The sequence below is a fragment of the Lissotriton helveticus genome, chromosome 4_1 (genome assembly GCF_964261635.1).
Source record: "Lissotriton helveticus chromosome 4_1, aLisHel1.1, whole genome shotgun sequence".
NCBI classification, from domain to species: domain Eukaryota; kingdom Metazoa; phylum Chordata; class Amphibia; order Caudata; family Salamandridae; genus Lissotriton; species Lissotriton helveticus.
In genome coordinates, this window is record NC_136063.1 from 1,216,531,458 (window position 1) to 1,216,552,121 (window position 20,664).

Consider the following 20,664-nt stretch of genomic DNA (forward strand, 5'->3'; position numbering starts at 1 on the left):
GGTGCTGCCTGTAAAGGCAGTGTTTCGTCATCGTAATAAATAAAAACAGTGGAAGAATTCAAAGTAAACAAATTACTTGAAAGTAATTGAAGCATTATATGGACCTAGAAGACAGCCATTATATATGGGAATGTGGATCGGAAACTCTCAGTCCAAATTACCCAGTTCCATGAGTGAGCAGTTCATCCAGTCCATAAGTCCATTGATGCATACTGGTATTTGTAGGCATGCATAACCAGATTTGCAAATGCTGTATGTCAAACAAAACGTCATGGGCTGTATGACCTACTCAGCAGTGCTTAATTTGTAAAAACAGAAGTGCCAGGGCCCTCGTTAGAAGGGCCCTGTAGCTTGCACCGCATATAGCCCCTTCCAGCGTTGACAATGGCAGTACCAACACAATAACTAATCATTACATGTGTGACAATTCAGCTTACTCTAGACCCCCAAAGCTATAAGAAAGGTATGGGCGGGAGTCAATAGTCATTTTTAACAGCGCCACCATGTTGCAGACTGGTACAAGCACAGGTGTTGAAAATTAAGTGCCCGCTCTGAGCACCGGAACCCACCGGCTCAAATTAAGCACTGCTACTCAGGCATTGAATTCGTGCATGAAGCCCATTAAGGAGCACACCAGGTTCCTGGACTGAAGCACTATAGTTGCTAAAAGCTGGAGACACAGAGCAGCACAATGCGCTGCAGCCTTTTCATAAAACACCTTGGGGCAGATTTATGAAGGCCTTGCGCCGCCGGTGCGTCATTTTTAACATGGGAAAAAGTGACGCACCGGCGGCGCAAGGCCTTCATAAATCTGCCCCTAGTCTGAACATTGGCAGAGATGCCCAATATTTCTGTGGAGCCAAATTCTTTGAGGCAGCAGGTTAATGTAGCGAAAATTATGCGAACAGAATCCCCATGTCCATTTTAATCGAGCATCATATATGTGTGCTCCTCCCCATCCCTCTGCAACATAGTAGGCAAGCCTTGCTCAAAGATAATGCAGGAGACGACTTATAATGGTTGTATGACGGAACAACGCAGGGAAATACTCTGCATGCCTTTACCATTCATTTTTTACCCCGCATTTGTTTAGATCACATATGCTTTTACAAAGCATCCTTTTTCCACGCATTATATACATATATACACACAATGTATTTGTGGGGGGAGACCCCCCACACCCTCGAACTTACCTTAAACGCGTAGTAAAGGCATACGATGTAAAAGTATATGCGTTCTAAAAACATGTGTGGTAACAAATGTGTGGTAAAGGTACAATGTGGTAAAAACCTTGTAGTAAAAGCTGTTTCCCGTTATTATGAGCCTGGCCGAGTTTGTTCTGCATTACAGCAATGTAATGAAAGCACCACAAACTAGTCTTGCCATGGGCTATCCATCACTTACTGTCTGTAAGCAGGACAGTACCCTGGCTCAAGACTGTATTGCCTGTTCCAATCCAAGGAGACAGTTCTCTCTGCATTTATTGATTAATGGCTCAATGCACTACCCTCACATGAGGCTAATTGTCAGAAAACGAATTCATGTCTCCTGCACCAGAAATCAATGGAAAGGTAATTGCATTCAGACCCCTTAATCCTTTAATTACAGTTCCCTTTTTATTACAGTGTGCATGAACAGAATTAGTAACAAATGGAGCCCGCATGCTTCTTGTTGTTCTAGTTGCAACTTCCTATTCAAGGAACACAGCCAAGCACGCGGGCATTTATAAGCCTTCACCTGTAAGAGGAAGATTTCAAGCATCTTCCCACAAGCCACTCTGCAGTAAACAACTGCGTCACTGCGTCAGTGTTAGCCCGGGTCCCATATTTGAATACATTTAAATGTATTCCAGAACGTTTGTGTGATTATTGCTACAGGACTCTGCCTTCCAAATACCTGGGATCCAGTGGCGGCTAGCATGTCCCGAGGTTGGTGAGACAATTTTTTTTTCTTTTCATTAACCCCTTCCCTGCTGCCTTCGGCCGTTGGCCGTCGCGAGCACTACCTCGCTGGTGCTGCGAACGTCCAACGGCTGACGGGGCCCTGCTCACTTATTGAAACCGCCGCACTGCGACGAAATAACGGCCGCGGTTAAGGTGTTAAGAGCACTTACCTGCAGTGCAACATTCTCCTCGATGGTCTTCTCTCTTCGAAGTAGGCTCCAAATTCTCAAGCCAATCTTGGTGCTGCTCTCACCAGCATGAGAGCAGCCCAGGAGTGGTGGGAGCGGCCTCTAACAGCGCTCAGAAGAACACTGGATGCTTTTGCTTTCTCAAACCCCGCTGTATTAAGACAACGGGGTTAGAGAGGTTTAAAGTGCGCATGTGTGGCTGGCCGTCGCAAGATGGCCAGCCAAAAAGACACTTTAAACTGAAAGTGCCCTGCTCTCTCTGCTACTGCCAGTCAGCAGCAGCCCTGCTGTTCCGTGACTCTGTCGGGATTCAGGCCGGACTTCAGTGCTGAATCAGCCTTACTAGAAGTGTCCGAGTCTATTCGGGAGTGCGCAAATAGGGGAGAGGAGGCCATGCTGGTCCTCCTCGACCTATCCGCAGCATTCGATACCATCTCCCATGAAACACTGATAACTCGTCTTCAGGAGGTGGGAGTTGGTGGGACCCCGCTGGCCTGGGTCAAGTCTTTCCTGACGGATCGATTTCAACAAGTGATGTTGGGCTCCTTCTTTTCCACCAAGAAACCGTTGACATGGGGGGTTCCGCAGGGTTCTGCTCTCAGCCCTCTCCTGTTTAACGTATACCTGAAGCCTCTGGCAAAAGTGGTAGAATCATGGGGCGTCGGAGTGATCTTCTATGCTGACGATACTCAGCTTGTGTTTTCCTTTAAAGATCACTCTGAAAGCTCTCTGTTAAATTTTCGCAAACTGCTTGGTGAATATTGCCTCTTGGATGTCCTCAAATAACTTTAAACTAAACACGGATAAGACGGAAGTCTTATTTTTTAATCAGAAATCCCCCATCTCTGGTGGCCAGCTGAACTGGATCCTCCCCCGGTACCCGTCCAATCTGCCTGCAACCTGGGTTTCCAATTTGACTCAGCCCTCTCATGCAAAACCCAAATTAATAAAGTCTCAGCGTCCTGTTTCGGAAAGCTCCGCATGATCAAAAAAATTATCCCCTTCCTACCACTCGATTCTCGTAAAATAGTAGTCCATGCCCTGATAACATCCCATCTGGACTACGCCAATAGTCTGTATGTGGGAGCCCCGGCGTATCTCATTAATCGACTACAGACAGTACAGAACTCAGCGGCCAGATTGATCTGCAACATCCCCTACCGCCACTCCATCTCTCCCCATCTCATCAAACTACACTGGCTCCCAGTGAGACTACGTATCCAATTCAAATCTCTGACCATTGCTTTTAGAGCTCTCAATGGGCGAGGCCCTGCTTACCTGAGACACAGATTGAAGCTCTCACAAGCAACGCGTAATCTCAGATCTAACCATCTTCGCCTAATGTTTCCCCCCCGATTTCGTCTTGCGCGTACGGGAGGGAGGGCCTTCTCAGTGGCCACCTCCAGACTTTGGAATCATTTGCCACTGGAACTTAGATTTCTGACATCGGAGCAACTGTTTCGAAAGAAACTTAAGACCGGGCTCTTCTCCCTGATCTAGCCCACTTTATCTCCCTGGACTGTACCGAACCTCACTAGCTGCTGTCTCTAGCGCCGGGACACCCCCGTTGGGGGTAGCTGTGCGCTCTACAAGCCTCAAAAAATAAATAAATAAAAAAAATGTGCACTGTGTGTGCCAGGGCTAGTAATTCTAAAGGCGCGCGGAGAAGGGAACTCAGGCCTGCAGTGTAGGGCCTGCGCTCAGTTTGCTAAGTTAGCATGTTGTCCTGACAAGTGCAACCACTTGTCAGGTCTGACATTTCCTTTTACATACACATTGAGCACCCCTGTGGTAGGTCCAGGGTAATCCATGGGCAGGGTGCAGTGTAGGTAAAAGGCAGGACATATTCTAAGGTGTGTGTTATGTTCTGACAGTGAAAAACACGCCATTTTGTTTTTCACTGCTGAAAGGCCATCCTGCACATAGGACAGAATGGGGGGAGCTGGGTGTTGTGTTTGTTAGCCTAGTTTCCTGTAAGTTTATAATGGAGAGATGAAGTTTAGTATGTATGAACGCACAGTGTCATAACACATCTTTCTGTGAAGGTGGTTTTGTCACTGTGTGTTCAGAAACCACTATTTTAGAAAGTGGCTGAGTTTTGTGCGTTTAGGCATTTCTGTGTGTCTCTGCTGAAATGTGGATTGTCTGTCTGGATCTGAAAGGTGAGAGGAGCTAGGAGAGGTTGTGACCCAGGGAGGGGTTGAGATGGCACCAGGCTACCCTGCATCTGGAGAGTAGGGGGGAGGAGAAGCCCGGGAGGAGAAAAGGCCTGGGCTGGTGCTATAAACCAATTGACCCATCTCCTGCTCATTGATTAAGGATCCAGACCCCCAGTATCAAAGGGAGAGAGGTGACACTGGGAGGGAGACACCCAGAACTGATTTAGGGAGGGGTAAGGGACCCCTGAGCACAATCGAAATTCAAAGACATTAAGGGGAATAACTATGAGAGCTGAAACCCATGAACGTTGGAATGAAGCAGAAATGGATTGAGACTGAAAAGGCTTGGACCCATTCTGTGGTCAAGAGGAACCTCTGCTAAAGAAGGGGCAACAGAAGAGACTGCTGTGGAAAGACCAATCCTTGCTTCGTGATCTGGGGCTGGTCATCAGTTTGCTGTTCTAACCAAGGGAGAGGCTGTTGGGACTGGGCTTGGAGGTGCTGGGTCCCCCTGCCTGAAAAAGGCTGTGCTTTGTGCTGTGTCATATAACCCCAAGGGCCCGAGGTGAGCTGGCTCCCTGTTTTGAAATGCAGGACCATAAAAGTTTCTGAAGAAGCCCCAAGCAATGCGGTGTGCGCGTGCTTTTGCAGCTTGAGACACTCAGAAGTTGTGCCTTGTGATCGTGGGCACGCAGGAGTAAGCTGAGTCTCGGACGCGCTGGGTGTGTGTCGTGGTGCAGGCCAAGGTGTTGGTGAGGAGCGCCTGGTCATCGTGTGCACTGGGAGAAGAAGTGAGACTCAGACGCGCAGAGTACGTGTCGTGGTGCAGCCAGGGCGTTGGTGATGAGCGCCTGGACATCATTTGCACCAAAAGAAGAAGTGAGTCTCAGACACGCAGAGTGCATGTCGTGGTGCAGCCAGGGTGTTGGTGAGGAGTGCCTGGTCATTGTGTGCACCAAGAAAAGAGGTGAGACGCGGACGGGCAGAGTGTGTGTCATGGTGCAACCAGGCCGTTGCTGAAGAGCGCCTGGACATCGTGTACACCGGAGGAAGAGGAGATACTCGGACATGCAGGGTGCTTGTCGAGGTGCAAGCAGAGGCACTGGTGAAGAGCGCCGGTCATCGTGAGCACCAGAAAAGAGGCGAGAGTCTCGGACGCGCAGGGTGCGTGTCGTGGTGCACCCTAAGGTGCTGGTGAAGAGTGCCTGTGTAGGGTGTGCACCGAATGTGAAGTAAAGTCTCCACAGTGCTGAGAGCAGATGTCGGTATTACTGTGACTGCCAGAAGGAGGGCCACGTCATTTGGCCCTCGGAGTAAAACAGCAGCGGCCCGGACCGGCAGCCCAGGAGGAGCTAAGCCGCCAGCCCAAGCTCGCCGCACCCCATGATGAAGTTCTGGAACGAAGCCCACGACGCTGACATCGGAGAAGAGAGTGGGGGCACGCCCCCAGGTAACGTGGATCACCACCTGGGGTGTGGTGCGGGCCCAGCGGGACACCCTTTCAGCCTCTTGCTTCTGTCAGCTGCGCGAGCCTGTTGCTTCGGCTCGGATCTCGGCCCGTGCTGATCCAAGGAGGGGCAGTACTGGGGCCGGAGTGAGAAGAAGTACTCTTGTGTCATCATTGATCCATATTGGGGGCACTGTTAACGGAGCACCTAAATTGTTTTATTACACTTTGCATTATAGCTGCTAACAAACTATCGAACTGTCATATGACGCCTGACCTTATTTGTGCCTGACGAACGACATGCTTGGTGAGCTACGCACTGTGTTACTTTTCCATTGCAGATTACCTGATGGTAACGTGGCGCATTGCATTATTTCTTCCTTGCACAGTATCTGATTATAACGTGGCACAGTGCATTATTTCTTCCTTGCACAGTACAGGATTGTAGCATGATGCATTGCTTTGTTTCTTCCTGGTACAGGGCATGCTGGTCGTGATACGCATTGCATTATTCCTTCTATTGCAAAGTACATGACTGTGGCGCTACGTACGGCATTGTTTCTCTGTTGCAAAGTACAAGAGAATATCATTACGCATTGCAGTATTTGTTTTCTTTTGCAACATGTGTGATTCTAGCAATACAACTGGCCTAACCTTTTGTAAACGGTTAGAAGTGAGCTTAACTGTTGGTTAGAAGCAGTGGTTGGGGTAACAACCTACCAACCCACCGGAAAGAATACTACCCATTCTTATATGTTGGTTTTGTATTGTGTGGTCATATTGTAAAACTTCTTATATAAAGATTATACTCATTTATAAAAACGTGTGTGGAGTCTTTTTGTGGTGACATCATTGGGTTGTTGTGAGTGTGGTTGCACATACTATACACTTGTGCCTTGAAGATAAGCCTGGCTGCTCATGTCAAGCTACAAAGGGGGTGAGCAGGGCTATCTCAGACGGTGTCCTTACTTAGCCTAACATTGAAGCGAGGGGTCAGGAACTCCCGCCTCCAGCATTTGGTGGCGGCAGTAAGCTATAAGGACCCCCACTTCCATCATTTGGTAGCAGCAGTGGGATTCGATCCTGATATAAATTAAACGCGTATGTGCAAAATCACTCACAGTAATTGGAGTTCATCATAAATTGATTGCAGACCACGATGCAACAACATATTGTTTTTAATTTAGTGGTACTATTTTTTTATTTATTTTTATTGAAAAAGGTTTTATATAGCGCTGGCTAGACCCAAGGGTATCAAAGTGCTTTACAATGGTTAGGTGATGAAAAAAATTGCAATATAACATTTGTGCAACAAGGTAAAAAGCAGGACAGTATAGCAATATACAAGGTACAGTAATAGCATGGGACTATAGATAAGGAATACCATTGGACCCTAGCCAGTATTGAATAGTAAGATTAGCATGGATGAGAGGGGATGAGGAGTGGGAGTAAAAAGTAGGGGGGAACTGAGGAGGGAGATGGGAAGGGAGATAGTATGCGGGAGTATGCAGTAATTACAAGAGAACTAGAGGGGGGAGGGTAGAAGTAAATGCAGGATTGGTGAGAGGAGGGGAAGTGAGTTAGGTATAATGTAGCAGGAACCTGTTATCGTAGGGGGCGGGATGTGAAACTATGAAAAGGTGGCAATGATTAAGGACCCCAGTATTTGTTGAGAATTTGCAGCTTGAGGTCTTTTTTGGAGCTGAGGTAGGAGGGGTTGCAACGTAGGTCTTTAGGGAGTGAGTTCCAGATAGTAGGTGCATTTCCAGTGAAAGAACGTGTTTGTGTAGATTTCTTTTTTAACAAGGGAGGGACTAGCATAAGAGTATTAAAGCTCCTCATTTCTCTTGAGCAGCCTGCTTTGTGGAGTTTATCTGAAAGATACACTGGGGTGTGTTGATGAAGGGTTTTATGCGTAATGCAAGCGGTCTTGTAGGAGGATCTGCCTTCGATGGGAAGCCATTTGAGGCCTTTGAGGGTGGGGGATATGTGGTTGAACCATTTACAATCAGTCATAAGCCTAGCCGCAAGGTTGAAGACTGATTTGATTGGGGCTAAGTGGACTTTCAGGGTTCCCACTAGAATGGCATTCCCATAGTCCATTCTGGACAGCACCAGTGATTGAACAACTAATTTAAAGTCATCCGCAGGAATGAAGGGTTTGATTTTCTTAAGGTGATGGAGAGTGAAGAGAGCTCATTTGTCCGCATTTTTTATGTGGGGGTAAGACTGAGGTTCTGGTCGATGTTTATACTGAGGGATTTAACTGCATTAGAAGTGGAAAGAGCACAGTTGAGAGCTTTAAGTTCAGAGATCCTGTGTTGAATGGAGAGCCGGTTGCCTTTAGGAGGGAAGAGAATGATTTATGTTTTTTTAGGGTTGAGTTTAAGGGGATTGTGATGGAACCAGTGTTGAATCTTGGTCAGGGCATCACTGAGGTGCAGAATGTCGGCGTGGGATTTGATCTTATAGTAGAGGTGGGTATCATCAGCGTAGAGGTGGTAGTTGATTCCTGTTTGCTTAAGAATGAGGGTGAGGGATTCCATGAAGAGGTTGAATAGAGCAGGAGAGAGAATGGAACCCTGGGGGACACCCAAGGAGACAGGTATAGGTTTAGAGAGACAGTCATTGATTTTAATGTGTTGGGTTCTGTGCTGGAAGAAGGAGGAGAACTATTTGAGGACGACCATTGAAGCCGAAACGATCTTTGAGGGTGTTCAGTAAGGGTGAGTGGTTAACAGTATCAAAAGCAGCAGAGAAGTCAAGGAGAATGAGAAGAGAGGCTTCTTCCTTGTCGAGGGAGTGATGGATGTCGTCAATGATGTTGAGAATGGCAGTTTCAGTACTGCAGCTCTTTCTAAAGCCTGACTGAAATGTGTTCAAAAGGTTGAAAGCATCAATGTGCTTGTCCAATTGGAGCTGGGCACATTTTTTGAGGGCCTTGGATAGAAGAGGGAGATTAGAGATAGGTCGGAGATTGTTGAGTTCATTGGGATCGGCTGTCACGTTCTTGAGTGTGGAAGTGATTTGGCCCAGCGGATGTATGACGTTACAACGCATACTTTTACTCCGCATACCATTACAACGCGGTATTTACAACGAATACCGTTACAACGCATAGCGCTTAGAGGTGCTGGATAGTGGTAAGTATAATTTTCTATTCCAACTCCAGTCCCCGTGGACACTAGGGAAGGTGTTGGATAGAAAATTAAACTTATTCCCTATCCTAGAGCGCCCCCCAGCGCAATGCGTTGTAATGGTATGCGGAGTAATGGTCGCGTTGTAGTGGTAGTGCGGAGTAAAAATTGCGTTGTAACAGGTGTATACCGGCCCAGCTGGAGGGAAACAGGGACACCACCTGAGGCCAAGGAAGAGTTGATAATGGTGGTCCAATATGGTGCAATGATATGTTTTAAATCTTGAACAAGGTTAGCCGGAGGAGGATCCATCGTATGAGAGGAAGGTTTAAGCTTGGTGATGATGTTGAGGACTTCCGGCTCAGTAACTGGGTTGAAGTTAAGCCACGATGCATTATTTTTTTAGCTGGGGGTTGGTCAAGTAGAGTTCCGGCGGGGTGACAGCGAGAGGGAGATGAGCAGAGTCAGAAGGGGGTGAAGGTGTGGAAGGGGACTTGGAGGGAAAGTCATAAGGGGGTAAATGTGCAATGTGGAGGGGGGGTTAAGGCAAAGGATTGATCAATCTTGGCGATTTTTTCGGAAAAGAAGTTAGCAATTTCTTCACATCTTTCGACAGAGGCCATCAATTTGGGGGGGGCAGAAGCTGTTTGTTTCTTGACAATGGTAAAGAGTTCCCTGGGTCTATTTTTAGCCCGGTCGAGTTGTACGTGGAACAGGAGAGCCATATAGCTGGTGAGGCTGAGGCTGCAGAATTAGAGTTTGACATTGAGGCACTGTTTACCTACAAGGTTGATCAGTTGAGGAAATTCTGGGCTTTGGGATGTCCCACGAAGAATTGCGCCAAAAAGGAGGAGCTGCAGGTGACCTTGAGGGCCTGGTGGGAAGCCAAAGAGGCTCAAGAGACAGGTGATGATGAGGTGGATGAGGATGATCCAGGGAATGGATTTGGTCCATAGGATTTGCCAGTGGAGGGACCAGCCGCAGGGGCTGGTAGTAGGCATTTAGGGAGGAATTTTTCACCAGAGGAGATCATACTCATTTATAAAAACTTGTGTGGAGACTTTTTGTGGTGATATCATTGGGTTGCTGTGAGTGTGGTTGCACATACTATACACTCGTGCCTTGGAGATAAGCCTGGCTTCTCGTGCCAAGCTACTAAGGGGGTGAGCAGGGCTATATCAGACTGTGTCCTAACTTAGCCTAACGTTGAAGCGAGGGGTCGGGGACTCCCGCCTCCAGCATTTGGTGGCGGCGTTAAGCGATAAGGACCCCCACTTCCAACTATTTCCCTGGCTCAAAAAGAGAGCAACATTACATTAGAAGTCCCTGAGCACACTTTCAACATCTTCATTCTATATAACTACATTCTATATACTATATTCTATAAATCTATATATTTGTTGTGCACTGTTCTAAACATATTGGGGTGTTTCATGCTGGAGTTTTGAAATAATACAATGCCACCTGAGATGCTGTACTCCCTGGACTGTTGCAACCAGGCACCACACAGTCAAGCACGTTATAGCTTCCTCTGTAAGAAGCAGTATGGGCCTTTTACAGACAGAACATAATAGTTGGAGCATCTCTGCTGGCCAATTGCAAATGTTGCTCCAGAGCAAGGTGAGAATAAAAACAGAAGAGGTCCTAGTTGGCTCTTTCACTATATCTTGAGCAGGTGCTGGAAAGCGAGAACGGTCACTCTTGACTCACCCTCCATGATTATATATTGGTTGTTTTAAAAAAAGATACATTTTAAAATTGGAAACTATAAAAAACATAATTGCTGCTATTTTGTGTTTGATACAATTTTATGTTTGGCCACAATCCTTGCTGCTATAGCTTATATTTTATGGTGCCTATCCTAAAAAGAGTTTGTATGTCTAACGTTTGATTATCCTACATTTTCTATTTTTGATCTAGACTTGGAAAACCCAATTCTTTTCTCCTTTTTCTTTATATGATGTAAAATGTTTGTTTTTTAAACTTGTATTTTTATGGTCATTGATATGACCGAATAAAGATTTGAAAGAAAGAAAGACTCAACCTCACAAACCATACACAATATAAAACAATTCACATGCAATGTAACAAGCTTCACTTCAAGACTCTTAACAAACAACATAAATTAAAAAGCAGAATTTTAATACTTACATGAAATAGCAAAAAAAAAGTACAAAATACCCTTGCATCCTAAAGCCATGGAAGCACAGCTGCTAGACGCCTATGCCAGTAATTGCTGTTATTATTATGTTTAAAAAACAAAAAAATCACGAGATTTTTGTGAGTACGTCACTAAAAAGCAAACACTTTTAATAAGATATTTACTTGGTGTCCAGGTTAGGTGAAGACCCAGCTTTGAACTTGGCCCTCAGGAGCATGCTCTTCATCTTCAGTTCTGTCAGAGAGGGGATCAGGAGTGGTACCGCCACGCAGAACAGAGCCAGCTGAGGAGGTACCGAGGCACCCGAGGAAGGCTCCTTCTTTTGCCCAAAAAGGAACTTCAGTTTGCCTTGGAACTGCATGGTCTGTGGATCAAAAGGAAATGTCGTGATTGGTGCAACCCAGAGAAACAGTGGTAAAATAACAACTACTTCAATTATTTCCAAAGGAAAACCACTAACTACCAGGTTGTGAAGAAAGCTCTGGCCATTTCCCAGAAACATTGTAAACCTCTGATACTTACCAAAGTGGAGATTTACAGTGTTTACTCGTTTTATAAATTGGCAAGGCATACACTTGAATTGGTTACACATTTCGTAAATTTCCTGGTGTATACCTTTGTAAAGTAATCTTACGCCTACAGATTGGCTACTCAAACATTCCTCAGGAGTACCATTACAATAATGATAACATTTTACATTTTTTCTTTATATAGGAAACATTTTTTCTTGTGAAGATTACCCTTTCTTTCATAACATATCTCGATCCATAAAGGTAAATTCAGGATGTTTTTCGCTGGAGATGGAGAAGGGTAATACAACAATTACGGGCGCGTTCATTTTTCAAAATTGTTGAATTGTGAGGTGTTTCTCATCCTTCTAGAATTCCAAGGGTGTCCTCTTGCACTGGTATATTAGGAAGAGAACCAAGGGCCTGATTACAATGCCGGTCGGAAAAGCTTTCCGACCGACATGGTAGGTTTAAAGTCTGACCACCATATTATGATGACAGCGGTTGGAGTTTAAACCGGCGGAGGAATCTGACGTGGTTCCGACGGGGTCAAGGAGCCCATCGACCAGTCGGAAAGTGCTCATAATCCCTTAAAGACGGGGTTTCAGCAGTTGGGATTATGATATCGGTGTCCGACAGCCAATCCATTTCAGCCTTTCTGACATGGATTGGCTGTCGGAATCTGACTTTGGGAGCCCCTAGTAGAGCACCCTTTTCTCCTGGTCCTCGGCATTTGGCCCTAGGGGGGCACCAATCGTGCCCCCCTTAAACATCCATGCACCCTGCGGCAGGCACCGTGAGGTGCCAGCCACACGGTGCAGGGATGTGTACAAACTTCCATTTTTCAATGGTAGCTTGTGCTGTGGGCAGTTTTGACCAGCAGCTCAAGCTCCCATTGAAAAATTGAAGTTTGCGACCACACCACGTGCTGTTGAATCCTAATGGAGTTGTCGGAACCGCTGACCTATGGTCGGGCGGTTCCTTCCCCGAAACGGTGTCGGTCGGAGGCAATCGTAATTAAGTCCTAAGGGTTAACATCCTCATTTGCGTAAACTACCTTGAAAAATCCTGTGCAAGCTCCAGATTTGCCATTTCTAGAACTACATTGCAGTTAACTTTTACAATTTTCAAGGATTTTGAGCATTCGTATTTTTCTGTTTGTTTTCTTCAAAACATACCATGAAAAGATCCCTTTTCAAAGAAATGCAGCTATCCATTCTTATCTACAACGAGGTCGTTTTTGTTTAAGGATGTCTGTCGTTTAGGGAAACAAAAGGAGTGATTCCTGTTTTGGAATGTTGAGGGGTACAATAAGTCTCAGGCGTATCTTGAAGAGCTTTGTACTCAGGTATCACTTTCATTTTGCTAAACTAGAAACACTCTATTACCATTTTGTTAATTCTTTCCAGCAATTAATTGGCTCTTGGGCAATTAAGGGTTGTTTCTAAATTAGTGGCAGACATTTATTTTAAGAAATAACTCATATCAGTGGAGGCAAGTTGAATATTATTGTCAGCCACAAGAATTTCTTGAAATGTCCTAAGAAGTTAATCAGAACGTTTGCAATGATGTTGCAAACAGCTTTTTCCACAAACCAGGGAGAATGATAGACAATCAGAACAAATACAAATCAACCACTTAATCTGATACAGTTTCGTGGACTGAACATTTTATTTTTTATTTTTTTATTTTTTTATTATAGGAACTTTATTGTTTCAGCAAGGAAATACAGACATGGGCCTACAACCAGTCAGGCCGGCCGCTAAACAAGTCAGAAATAGAGCAATACATTATAGAAAAAGACAGTGGCACGGAAATCAAGGTCTGAAGAGCGTCCAGGATAGAACACATGTGTAAACTTAGACTATGAGAACAAGGATCCAAGAAGGTCCATTTTACAACAAAGAGAAATAAAATCAAATCAATGCCGTACAGTCATACATGCTCCTACGATAGCAAACAAAAAGCAGAAAACCCGCCAGCAGTGTAAATATATTCGAAGTAATGGGGGATAGGGCCTTTGGGTCAGGATAGTTATAAAAACACATACAGTGCGATGCGAACTATGCCCCATCCCCAAAGCGCAACACATTGTAGGAAACATAAAAGATGACGACATCGAAAAGAGAAAGACAAAGGGCCATAAAGACAAAGAAAGGACAAATTAACAATCCCATCCCCCTACCCCCCACCCTGCACCCCTGCAGAAGGTTACGGCCTACCCCCCCCCCCCCCAGCAGCGTGCCTGTCGCCCTAATTAAGAAACCCGAAATATAGAGAAGAAGAGAGAAAAAAGAAGAAAAAATGGTGGAGGAGGACCATCGACCCGGCCACCCCCCCCCCCACATCGCATGCAATAATCATCAGACAGCAATGGTAGAAGGACTACGAAAAAAAAGTAATCATGTATAGCACAATCAATGATATCCCCGCTGAGTGTCCCTTGAATCACCGTCAAACAATAATAAGTCCCACCATGTCCCAGATAATCTCACCCCTGGCCTCTTCTATCCATAGTATCAATGTACATTTCGCTATCAAGTGGCATACAAAATAGCATGAGGGGTTCAAATGTTCCAGGGGGATCGGGAAGTGTCGTCGCTCCATCGGGCGTCAGCCACCAGTACTCCGCCAAAGACGCATGGCGGAAATCTGCCTGTATCAATACCAACACCGATAACAACCTCCAGTCCGAACACAGTTTCGCCAGCCATGGAAAAGGAATCACTCGATGCGGCAAGCGCTGAAACACCGCCGGGGCCGCCCAAAACACGGATCGACACCGTTCCGTCACTCGCCAAGCAGACAAGGGCCCCAATGAGTCAATCACCTGTGCAACAGGTGTATCCACAGCAGTCACATGAACCAAGGCTATCCGTGACTCCACAGATTCAAACGTAGCGGAGGCAGCCGTCAGTGACATGGAGGCAGGCAGATCGGCGCCTACACAGGAAGGAACCAAGCCTACGTGGAACGGCGGAACAACAATGGCGGCCATCCGTCTTCCCAGTTCCCGGGCCTCCCGGATCAGGGTCATGTGCAGGGATGTTAATGCAGCCAGGACATCTCTGGGCGTGGGCCCTTTCTCATGATGCCAGCCCCCGGGACTCTCTTGTACAGCGGTTTCTCTGTCCGGGTGGAGGGGGCGGATAAGGGTGCCATCCGCCATCTTAGCCGTTACGGCCTCCTCCTTCTCTATCTCACCTCAGGACCGGGCCCCACACCAGGATGCAACAGGATTCACAGGCGGACCCCAAAAATTAAAGCAGGCATCTCAACGGAGGGTCACCAAAGGGCTAAACAAATTCTCTGCCGCTCCCCGGGAGGCACCCGCCAGTCCCGGGAGAAGCTGTTAATGCCCTGGCATCACACTGAGGGGGGTTCGAATATCGTGGTTTCCCTCCGGTCCTGAGGTATCGCACTTCCCGCAGAGCAATCTGCTATTCGGAGGAGGTCGGCACTGTCGTCGTTGGCCAGCAGATCTCAGATTCCCTCCGACCGACTCCCCTTCGCAGCCAGAGGCCGCTGTTGTTGCAGTCGCGGCCGGATACTCCTCCCACTCGAGATCCCGGTCTCGGCAAAGTAAAGGCCGCCAAACAATCGGGGCATTTCTTCGGGTCTACGGCACGGAGAAGCACCAGGAGCAGACGGTAAGTGAACGGTGTCCTTCGCCTACTTAGATATGCAATAATTGCACCGGATAAGTGCCAGGATATATGTGCGGGGTGAGAGGGCTCACGGAGCCGAGCGTTTATGCAACCATCTCGATCGCCATCTTGGCTCCTCCTCCGACTGAACATTTTCAATTCAAGTTTATTCCACAGTTTGGGGCAGCTTTAATGGTTAAGAAAGGTTTTTTTTGCTCTTGTTCACTTTATAGTGTCTAATCCAGGTCTAAAGTACCATAATCTTACTCTGGGTTTAGTTAAAGTATGTCCTGAGAGGCAGTTGTGGGCAATTTTGATAGTTTTCTCAAGCAACAATCTTTGGAGAAGAAATGATTTGCTCCAAAAGAACTTAACATCAAGAAGACTCAAAGATTCAATTATTTTTATTACCTCCAAAACATGTCTTCAGGTTTTCATGTACCTCATTCTTGTGTGAGCAACTTTTTGATACTGTTTCTTTGATTAAGTTGCACACATTCTTCATCTGATCAATCTCAATTTGCCCCTACCAACAACCTTCAGTAACATAGTTAATACCACCCACTTATTAGGTCCTTCAACATAATCATTATTACTCAGGCATGCAGAAGAGGTAGTCTTCAGCCACACTTCTTAGACTTGGTAATTATGTTGGAATTTTTTTAGGTGGCCCAAATTGTCTGAAAAAATATTGTGGAATTCAGCACAGATATCTTCTTAACACAGAGATCTTTCAACTAAGAGGCCCGCTTCACTGTGGTCAAGGTTAATTCCCAGCTCTCACAGTGGTATCCATCCATGGAGATTGGATTCCTTCCTTCTCTGTTATGCACACATAACCAACAGCAGTTCTCACTTTAAATGAGGTATGCTTTTTTAGCATTCCTTCCAAAGGAATATGGGGCCAGATGTACGACCATTGAATTTTGCCAGTTGCAAATTGCGACAAATTGCGAGAAGTATATTTCAATGTCTGAGACACTGTTTGCAGTTCCCAAAGGGGTCGCAAATTGCATGCCTCGTGAATATTAATGAGGCTGTCGCAATTTGTGATCCCATTGGGAATGGCACTCCCAGGGATGGTGGTATGCTGGGTCAGCAGACCACCATGTCTGGGACTGCTTTTAAATAAAGCAGTTTTTTTTCTTTCAAATGCAACCCGTTTTCTAAAAGGAAAACTGGATGCATTTAAAAAATGAAAATTAAACTTCTGTTTTATTTTTTAAAGGCACACCGTGGTCCCTAGGACCACTGCATGCCCTTAAAAAATATTTACGCATGCATTCACAAAGGGGAAGCAGTCCCCCGGGGACCCCTTCCCCTAGGAAACCCCTTCCAGTTTGCGAGTGCTTTATCACCCTTCTGAGAAGGTCGCAAAACATTCTTACATAGGGTTCAGACTCGCTACTGGGAAGGGACGCCCTCGGAACGCCCCTTCCTCATAGCGAGTCGCTAACCCTTTTTTTCGAGTTGCTATTTAATTAGCGACTCGCAAAATAGGATTAGTACATGGCCTACAGGTTTTTTGCATGTGCAAATGGGTCTAAATCCCATTTGCACATGCAAAAATTTGTTGTACATCTGGCCCATGGTCTTTACTATATCCCCTGGACTAACATCAGATTTTTCGTAGACATATCATCACTGCTGAAAATATCTGTGACAACTGAAGTATACCGCAAGCAAGAATCATCTAATGCTCTAACCACTCAGTTGTGTACTTTTATCTCACAGCTAGGCAAATCAACACTGTTATTTTCATTCACTTGGAATTCAAATTCGTTTACTCCTTCTTCAATGCCCTTCCAGAAACTCTTGTTTCTTTCTAATTTCCCTAGAAAATGTCTCATTTTCTCACTGCGTCTACAAACAGCATTTTTGGCATAACAGTAAGCACTGTTGGATAAATGACGAGGATTGGCAACACAAAAACAGTTTAATTTAACATTGTCAATACTTAATTTTTTTGCCAGCTTGCTGCAACTCCTTTGCCCTTGAAAGATTTGTCTCCTTTTTTTTTGTTTAAATTTGTTTATTGAATTTCAAAATTTTTGATACAATTTAACAAGCATCTGCTCAAGTCGCATACATGCGCACATTGCACAAAAAGACGTACAGCATAGGTAATCTGCATAGGGAGGGCATGTATGCCTTACTTGTTTGCGCAACTCATAGTATGTATCGTGTGTGAATGTTTTAAGAAACAGGGAATATATGAACTGGGATAAAGTTTTGTTGTACCATTTTGACTCATGTGACAGCACCTACCCGGCTTGGTGTGCCGCCATCTCCCCCGCGAAAGATTTGTCTCCTTTTTAGGTATATTTTATTTCATACACTCTGCTGGCATTTTAATTTCCTTTATGCAATTTGCCATTTATTCTATACTTTTGGAAATTTTAGTAGCTTCCTTTAGGTTGGGGTTATGTGTTAGAATCATTCGAACAACTCGTTCCTTTTAGGAGAGTCACACAAACCACCAGATTGACATGATCTAGAGAGAGCTCTTGATAGGGCAATATAGCTTACACATTTTCCTTTTTCCTTTTTTATGAGCGAAATGTCTCTAAATGTAGGTTAATGTTGCCCTCAAAAAGTTCCTCTAGGTTTTTAAATGTAATTTGATGTACATCACCAGGGTCACCTTAACCGGCTCTTTCCAATGGTTAAAGCACATTTTTGTAGACTGTTATAACTTCTACACCAAGATTAGGCTACTGAGTATGTTTTCTCCAACTACTGTGATTAAATAGGAATCAAATTATATAACCCATCCATTCTAATAGAGAAGTGGGGGCATATTACCAACAACTAGCGCTATTTATCGCTAAATGGGCTTAGCAAGTTTTTTTTATCACCAAGCAACGCCGGATATTATCGCAGAGATAACGTGCTATTAGCAACGTTTATCTCTATAGCGACAAAATATCCCGCGATAGCGGTGAAATGCGTGAATATTCAGGCATTTACGCCAATAAGTTCTTAACCTGAATATCCAACTTCCATTGGATATACAGGCTAAGAAGTGGTCTGAGCAGGCGTCAGCTTTTGGAGATATTCACGCTTAGCGCGAATATTTTCATCGCTACGCCTGCCTTGCTAATAGGCGATAGCGATGTTACCGACTGCTTTCAGTCGCTAACAGGTTGGGTATGCCCACTTTGCATGTCATTAGCGATAAATATCGCTGACATGCAAAGCGGGCCCCAAACCGCTCGCTATTGCCTCAGTTAGCGACAGCTTGCTAATAGGGCAATATAATTATCGCCGCTTAGCGGATGAAAACGGCCGCTAAAGCGGTGATAATCTAATATCGCCAGGCTTGTTAATATGCCCCGTGGTTCATTGGAGTGACATAGGAAAGCATGCTAGCTGCACGTATAGCTGGAGGGAAATGTACAATAAAAATGAAAATTAACTGTAAAATAATAAGCTAAAAGAAGGACCTAAAATAATGAAATGTTCTTATGCATTATTAACTTACGGTCTTCTGAGTACATTCCATAGAATAAAAACAAAATAATAAATATTTTGTGGTTTGCACACTGCAAAGAAAAAGTGTTTGAAGGAATCACTTCAACGCATATTCACTATTGCATAACTTGCCAGATTGCTCAGAAGCATGACATAATTCTATTAATATAACTTATTTCCAATGAAATGTGCCTTCCCACTAGAAAATTCTCTTTTTATTTCATACCAAATGACTATCAGGCACATGCATCAAAAGAAAAACCAGTCGCAAACGGGCAGATTCTCAGAATCTGCCCCTTTGCAACCTGTATCTTTGCATTTGGGATGCATCATCCCAAACGCAAAAATCGCAATTTAAGTAATCTCTCATTTGCGATTACTTAAATTGCGATTGCAATTTAGGTATCGCAAATTGAGATTCCTTAAATGCAATGCATTAAAGTAAAAGAATTCGCGATTTTGCTAAAAGGGGGCGCAAATTACCATGAAGTTGAACTTCATGGTAATTTGCAAAAACTTTTAAAAATGCACTTTTGTGCATTTTTCAAAGTTTCATTTTGCGCACACATATGTTCTTAGGGCATGTGTGTGCTTAACATATGTGCACAGATCAATTTTAGGGGTGAAACAGGGTGTCTTTTTGACACCCTTGCACCCTGAAATTGCAAGCGCAATTTGCGGGGACCTATTGGTACTCGCAAATTGCGCATGCAATTTTCCATTCATAGGAATGAATGGGAAGCCATTCCTTATTTGCGACTCGCAATTTGCGAGTCGCTAATAAGGAAAGTGTACAAATCGCTATTTTTACAGTGATTCCTTCATGCATAGGCTTTTGCGAGTCCTTAATTGCGATTCCTTAATTATTGCAATAAAGGACTCGAAAAATCCTACCTTGATGCATGTGCCTGTTTGATCCTAAGGCACCAGCATGTGTAAGACAGGCACATTCTGAAGGAAAAAGATGTGCAACAATGTGGGGGGTCTAGAGGCTGATCAGAGGATGCCAGCTTGCCACTTAATACCGACTGGAACGCTCTTAGTCAAGGCAGTGTATGGCATGAGATGGGGTACACCAGCACTGCAGAGAGACAGTGTCTCTTGTCTTGCAAGTCAAAAGACCCCTCTTGTATTAACCCCTTCCACGCTCATGACGAGCTGGGCTCGTCATGAGGTAGCCTCCTCGCACGCTCATGACGAGCCCAGCTCGTCATGAATAATGGGCTTTACAAATTCTCAGCGTGCGGGCGGAATTCCGCCCGCACGCATGCGGTTAAAGGCACCCATGGATTTTGACTCTGTCCCAGATTTACAAAATCATGTACACCTGGGGCAGCAACAAAACCTCACGCCTCACAAAAGCAGGAGTAACGAGGAGAAATATTTTTATTTCTACTTGTTTTGCCCTCTTTCCATGTATACTGCATTCTACAGCACACATAGAAAGAAGGAAACACCTCTTAGGATTGTTTTTGTGCAGGAAGGTCCTTCCTGCACAAAACAATCTTGCCTGCAATGGAGGCACTCTTGAAGCCTATGTTGGCACTAGACATCAAAGTGTGCACCAGACAGGGGGAAAGAACAGGAATGCACCGCTTTTCAGAAATACGGTGCATTCCTGTCCTCTCACATTGCTGAAGGCCAGCACAGCAAGAAGACTTGCGACTTTCCCCTACGACAATTCCTCATAAATAAGGCCCTCAATTCATAAAGAATATCAAACACCATACAGAGTTCCAACTCAATCACTTTAACCTCCTCCATAAGACCCACTGGCATCAATTTCAGTATCACTCTATCCAATTACTAATGCTGCAGACTAAACTGCTGCTCTCCTAGTGTCCACCGCATGAGGAGACATACAAAGAGACACATTTCCACACTTAAACTTTGTGACCGAATTCTGGAGAAACCTCTTGCCAAATAGACAAGGATATTTGAGTCCCCTTCAACTACAATCTCCGTTGCTTAGTCATGAATGGCGGACCTGCAGATTATA

General features: G+C 45.0%; 1 protein-coding gene across 2 annotated transcripts in view; it reads right to left on the reverse strand.

The window, feature by feature from the left end:
• The window catches only part of AHRR (aryl hydrocarbon receptor repressor), a 937,398-nt gene that overhangs the window by 37,269 nt on the left and 879,465 nt on the right, over positions 1–20,664 (reverse strand). For both annotated transcript variants that reach the window (XM_078687795.1, XM_078687793.1), the window contains exon 8: positions 11,200–11,399. In XM_078687795.1, coding sequence (XP_078543921.1) covers positions 11,200–11,399 — 200 coding nt within the window. The remainder of the gene's footprint in view (positions 1–11,199; positions 11,400–20,664) is intronic.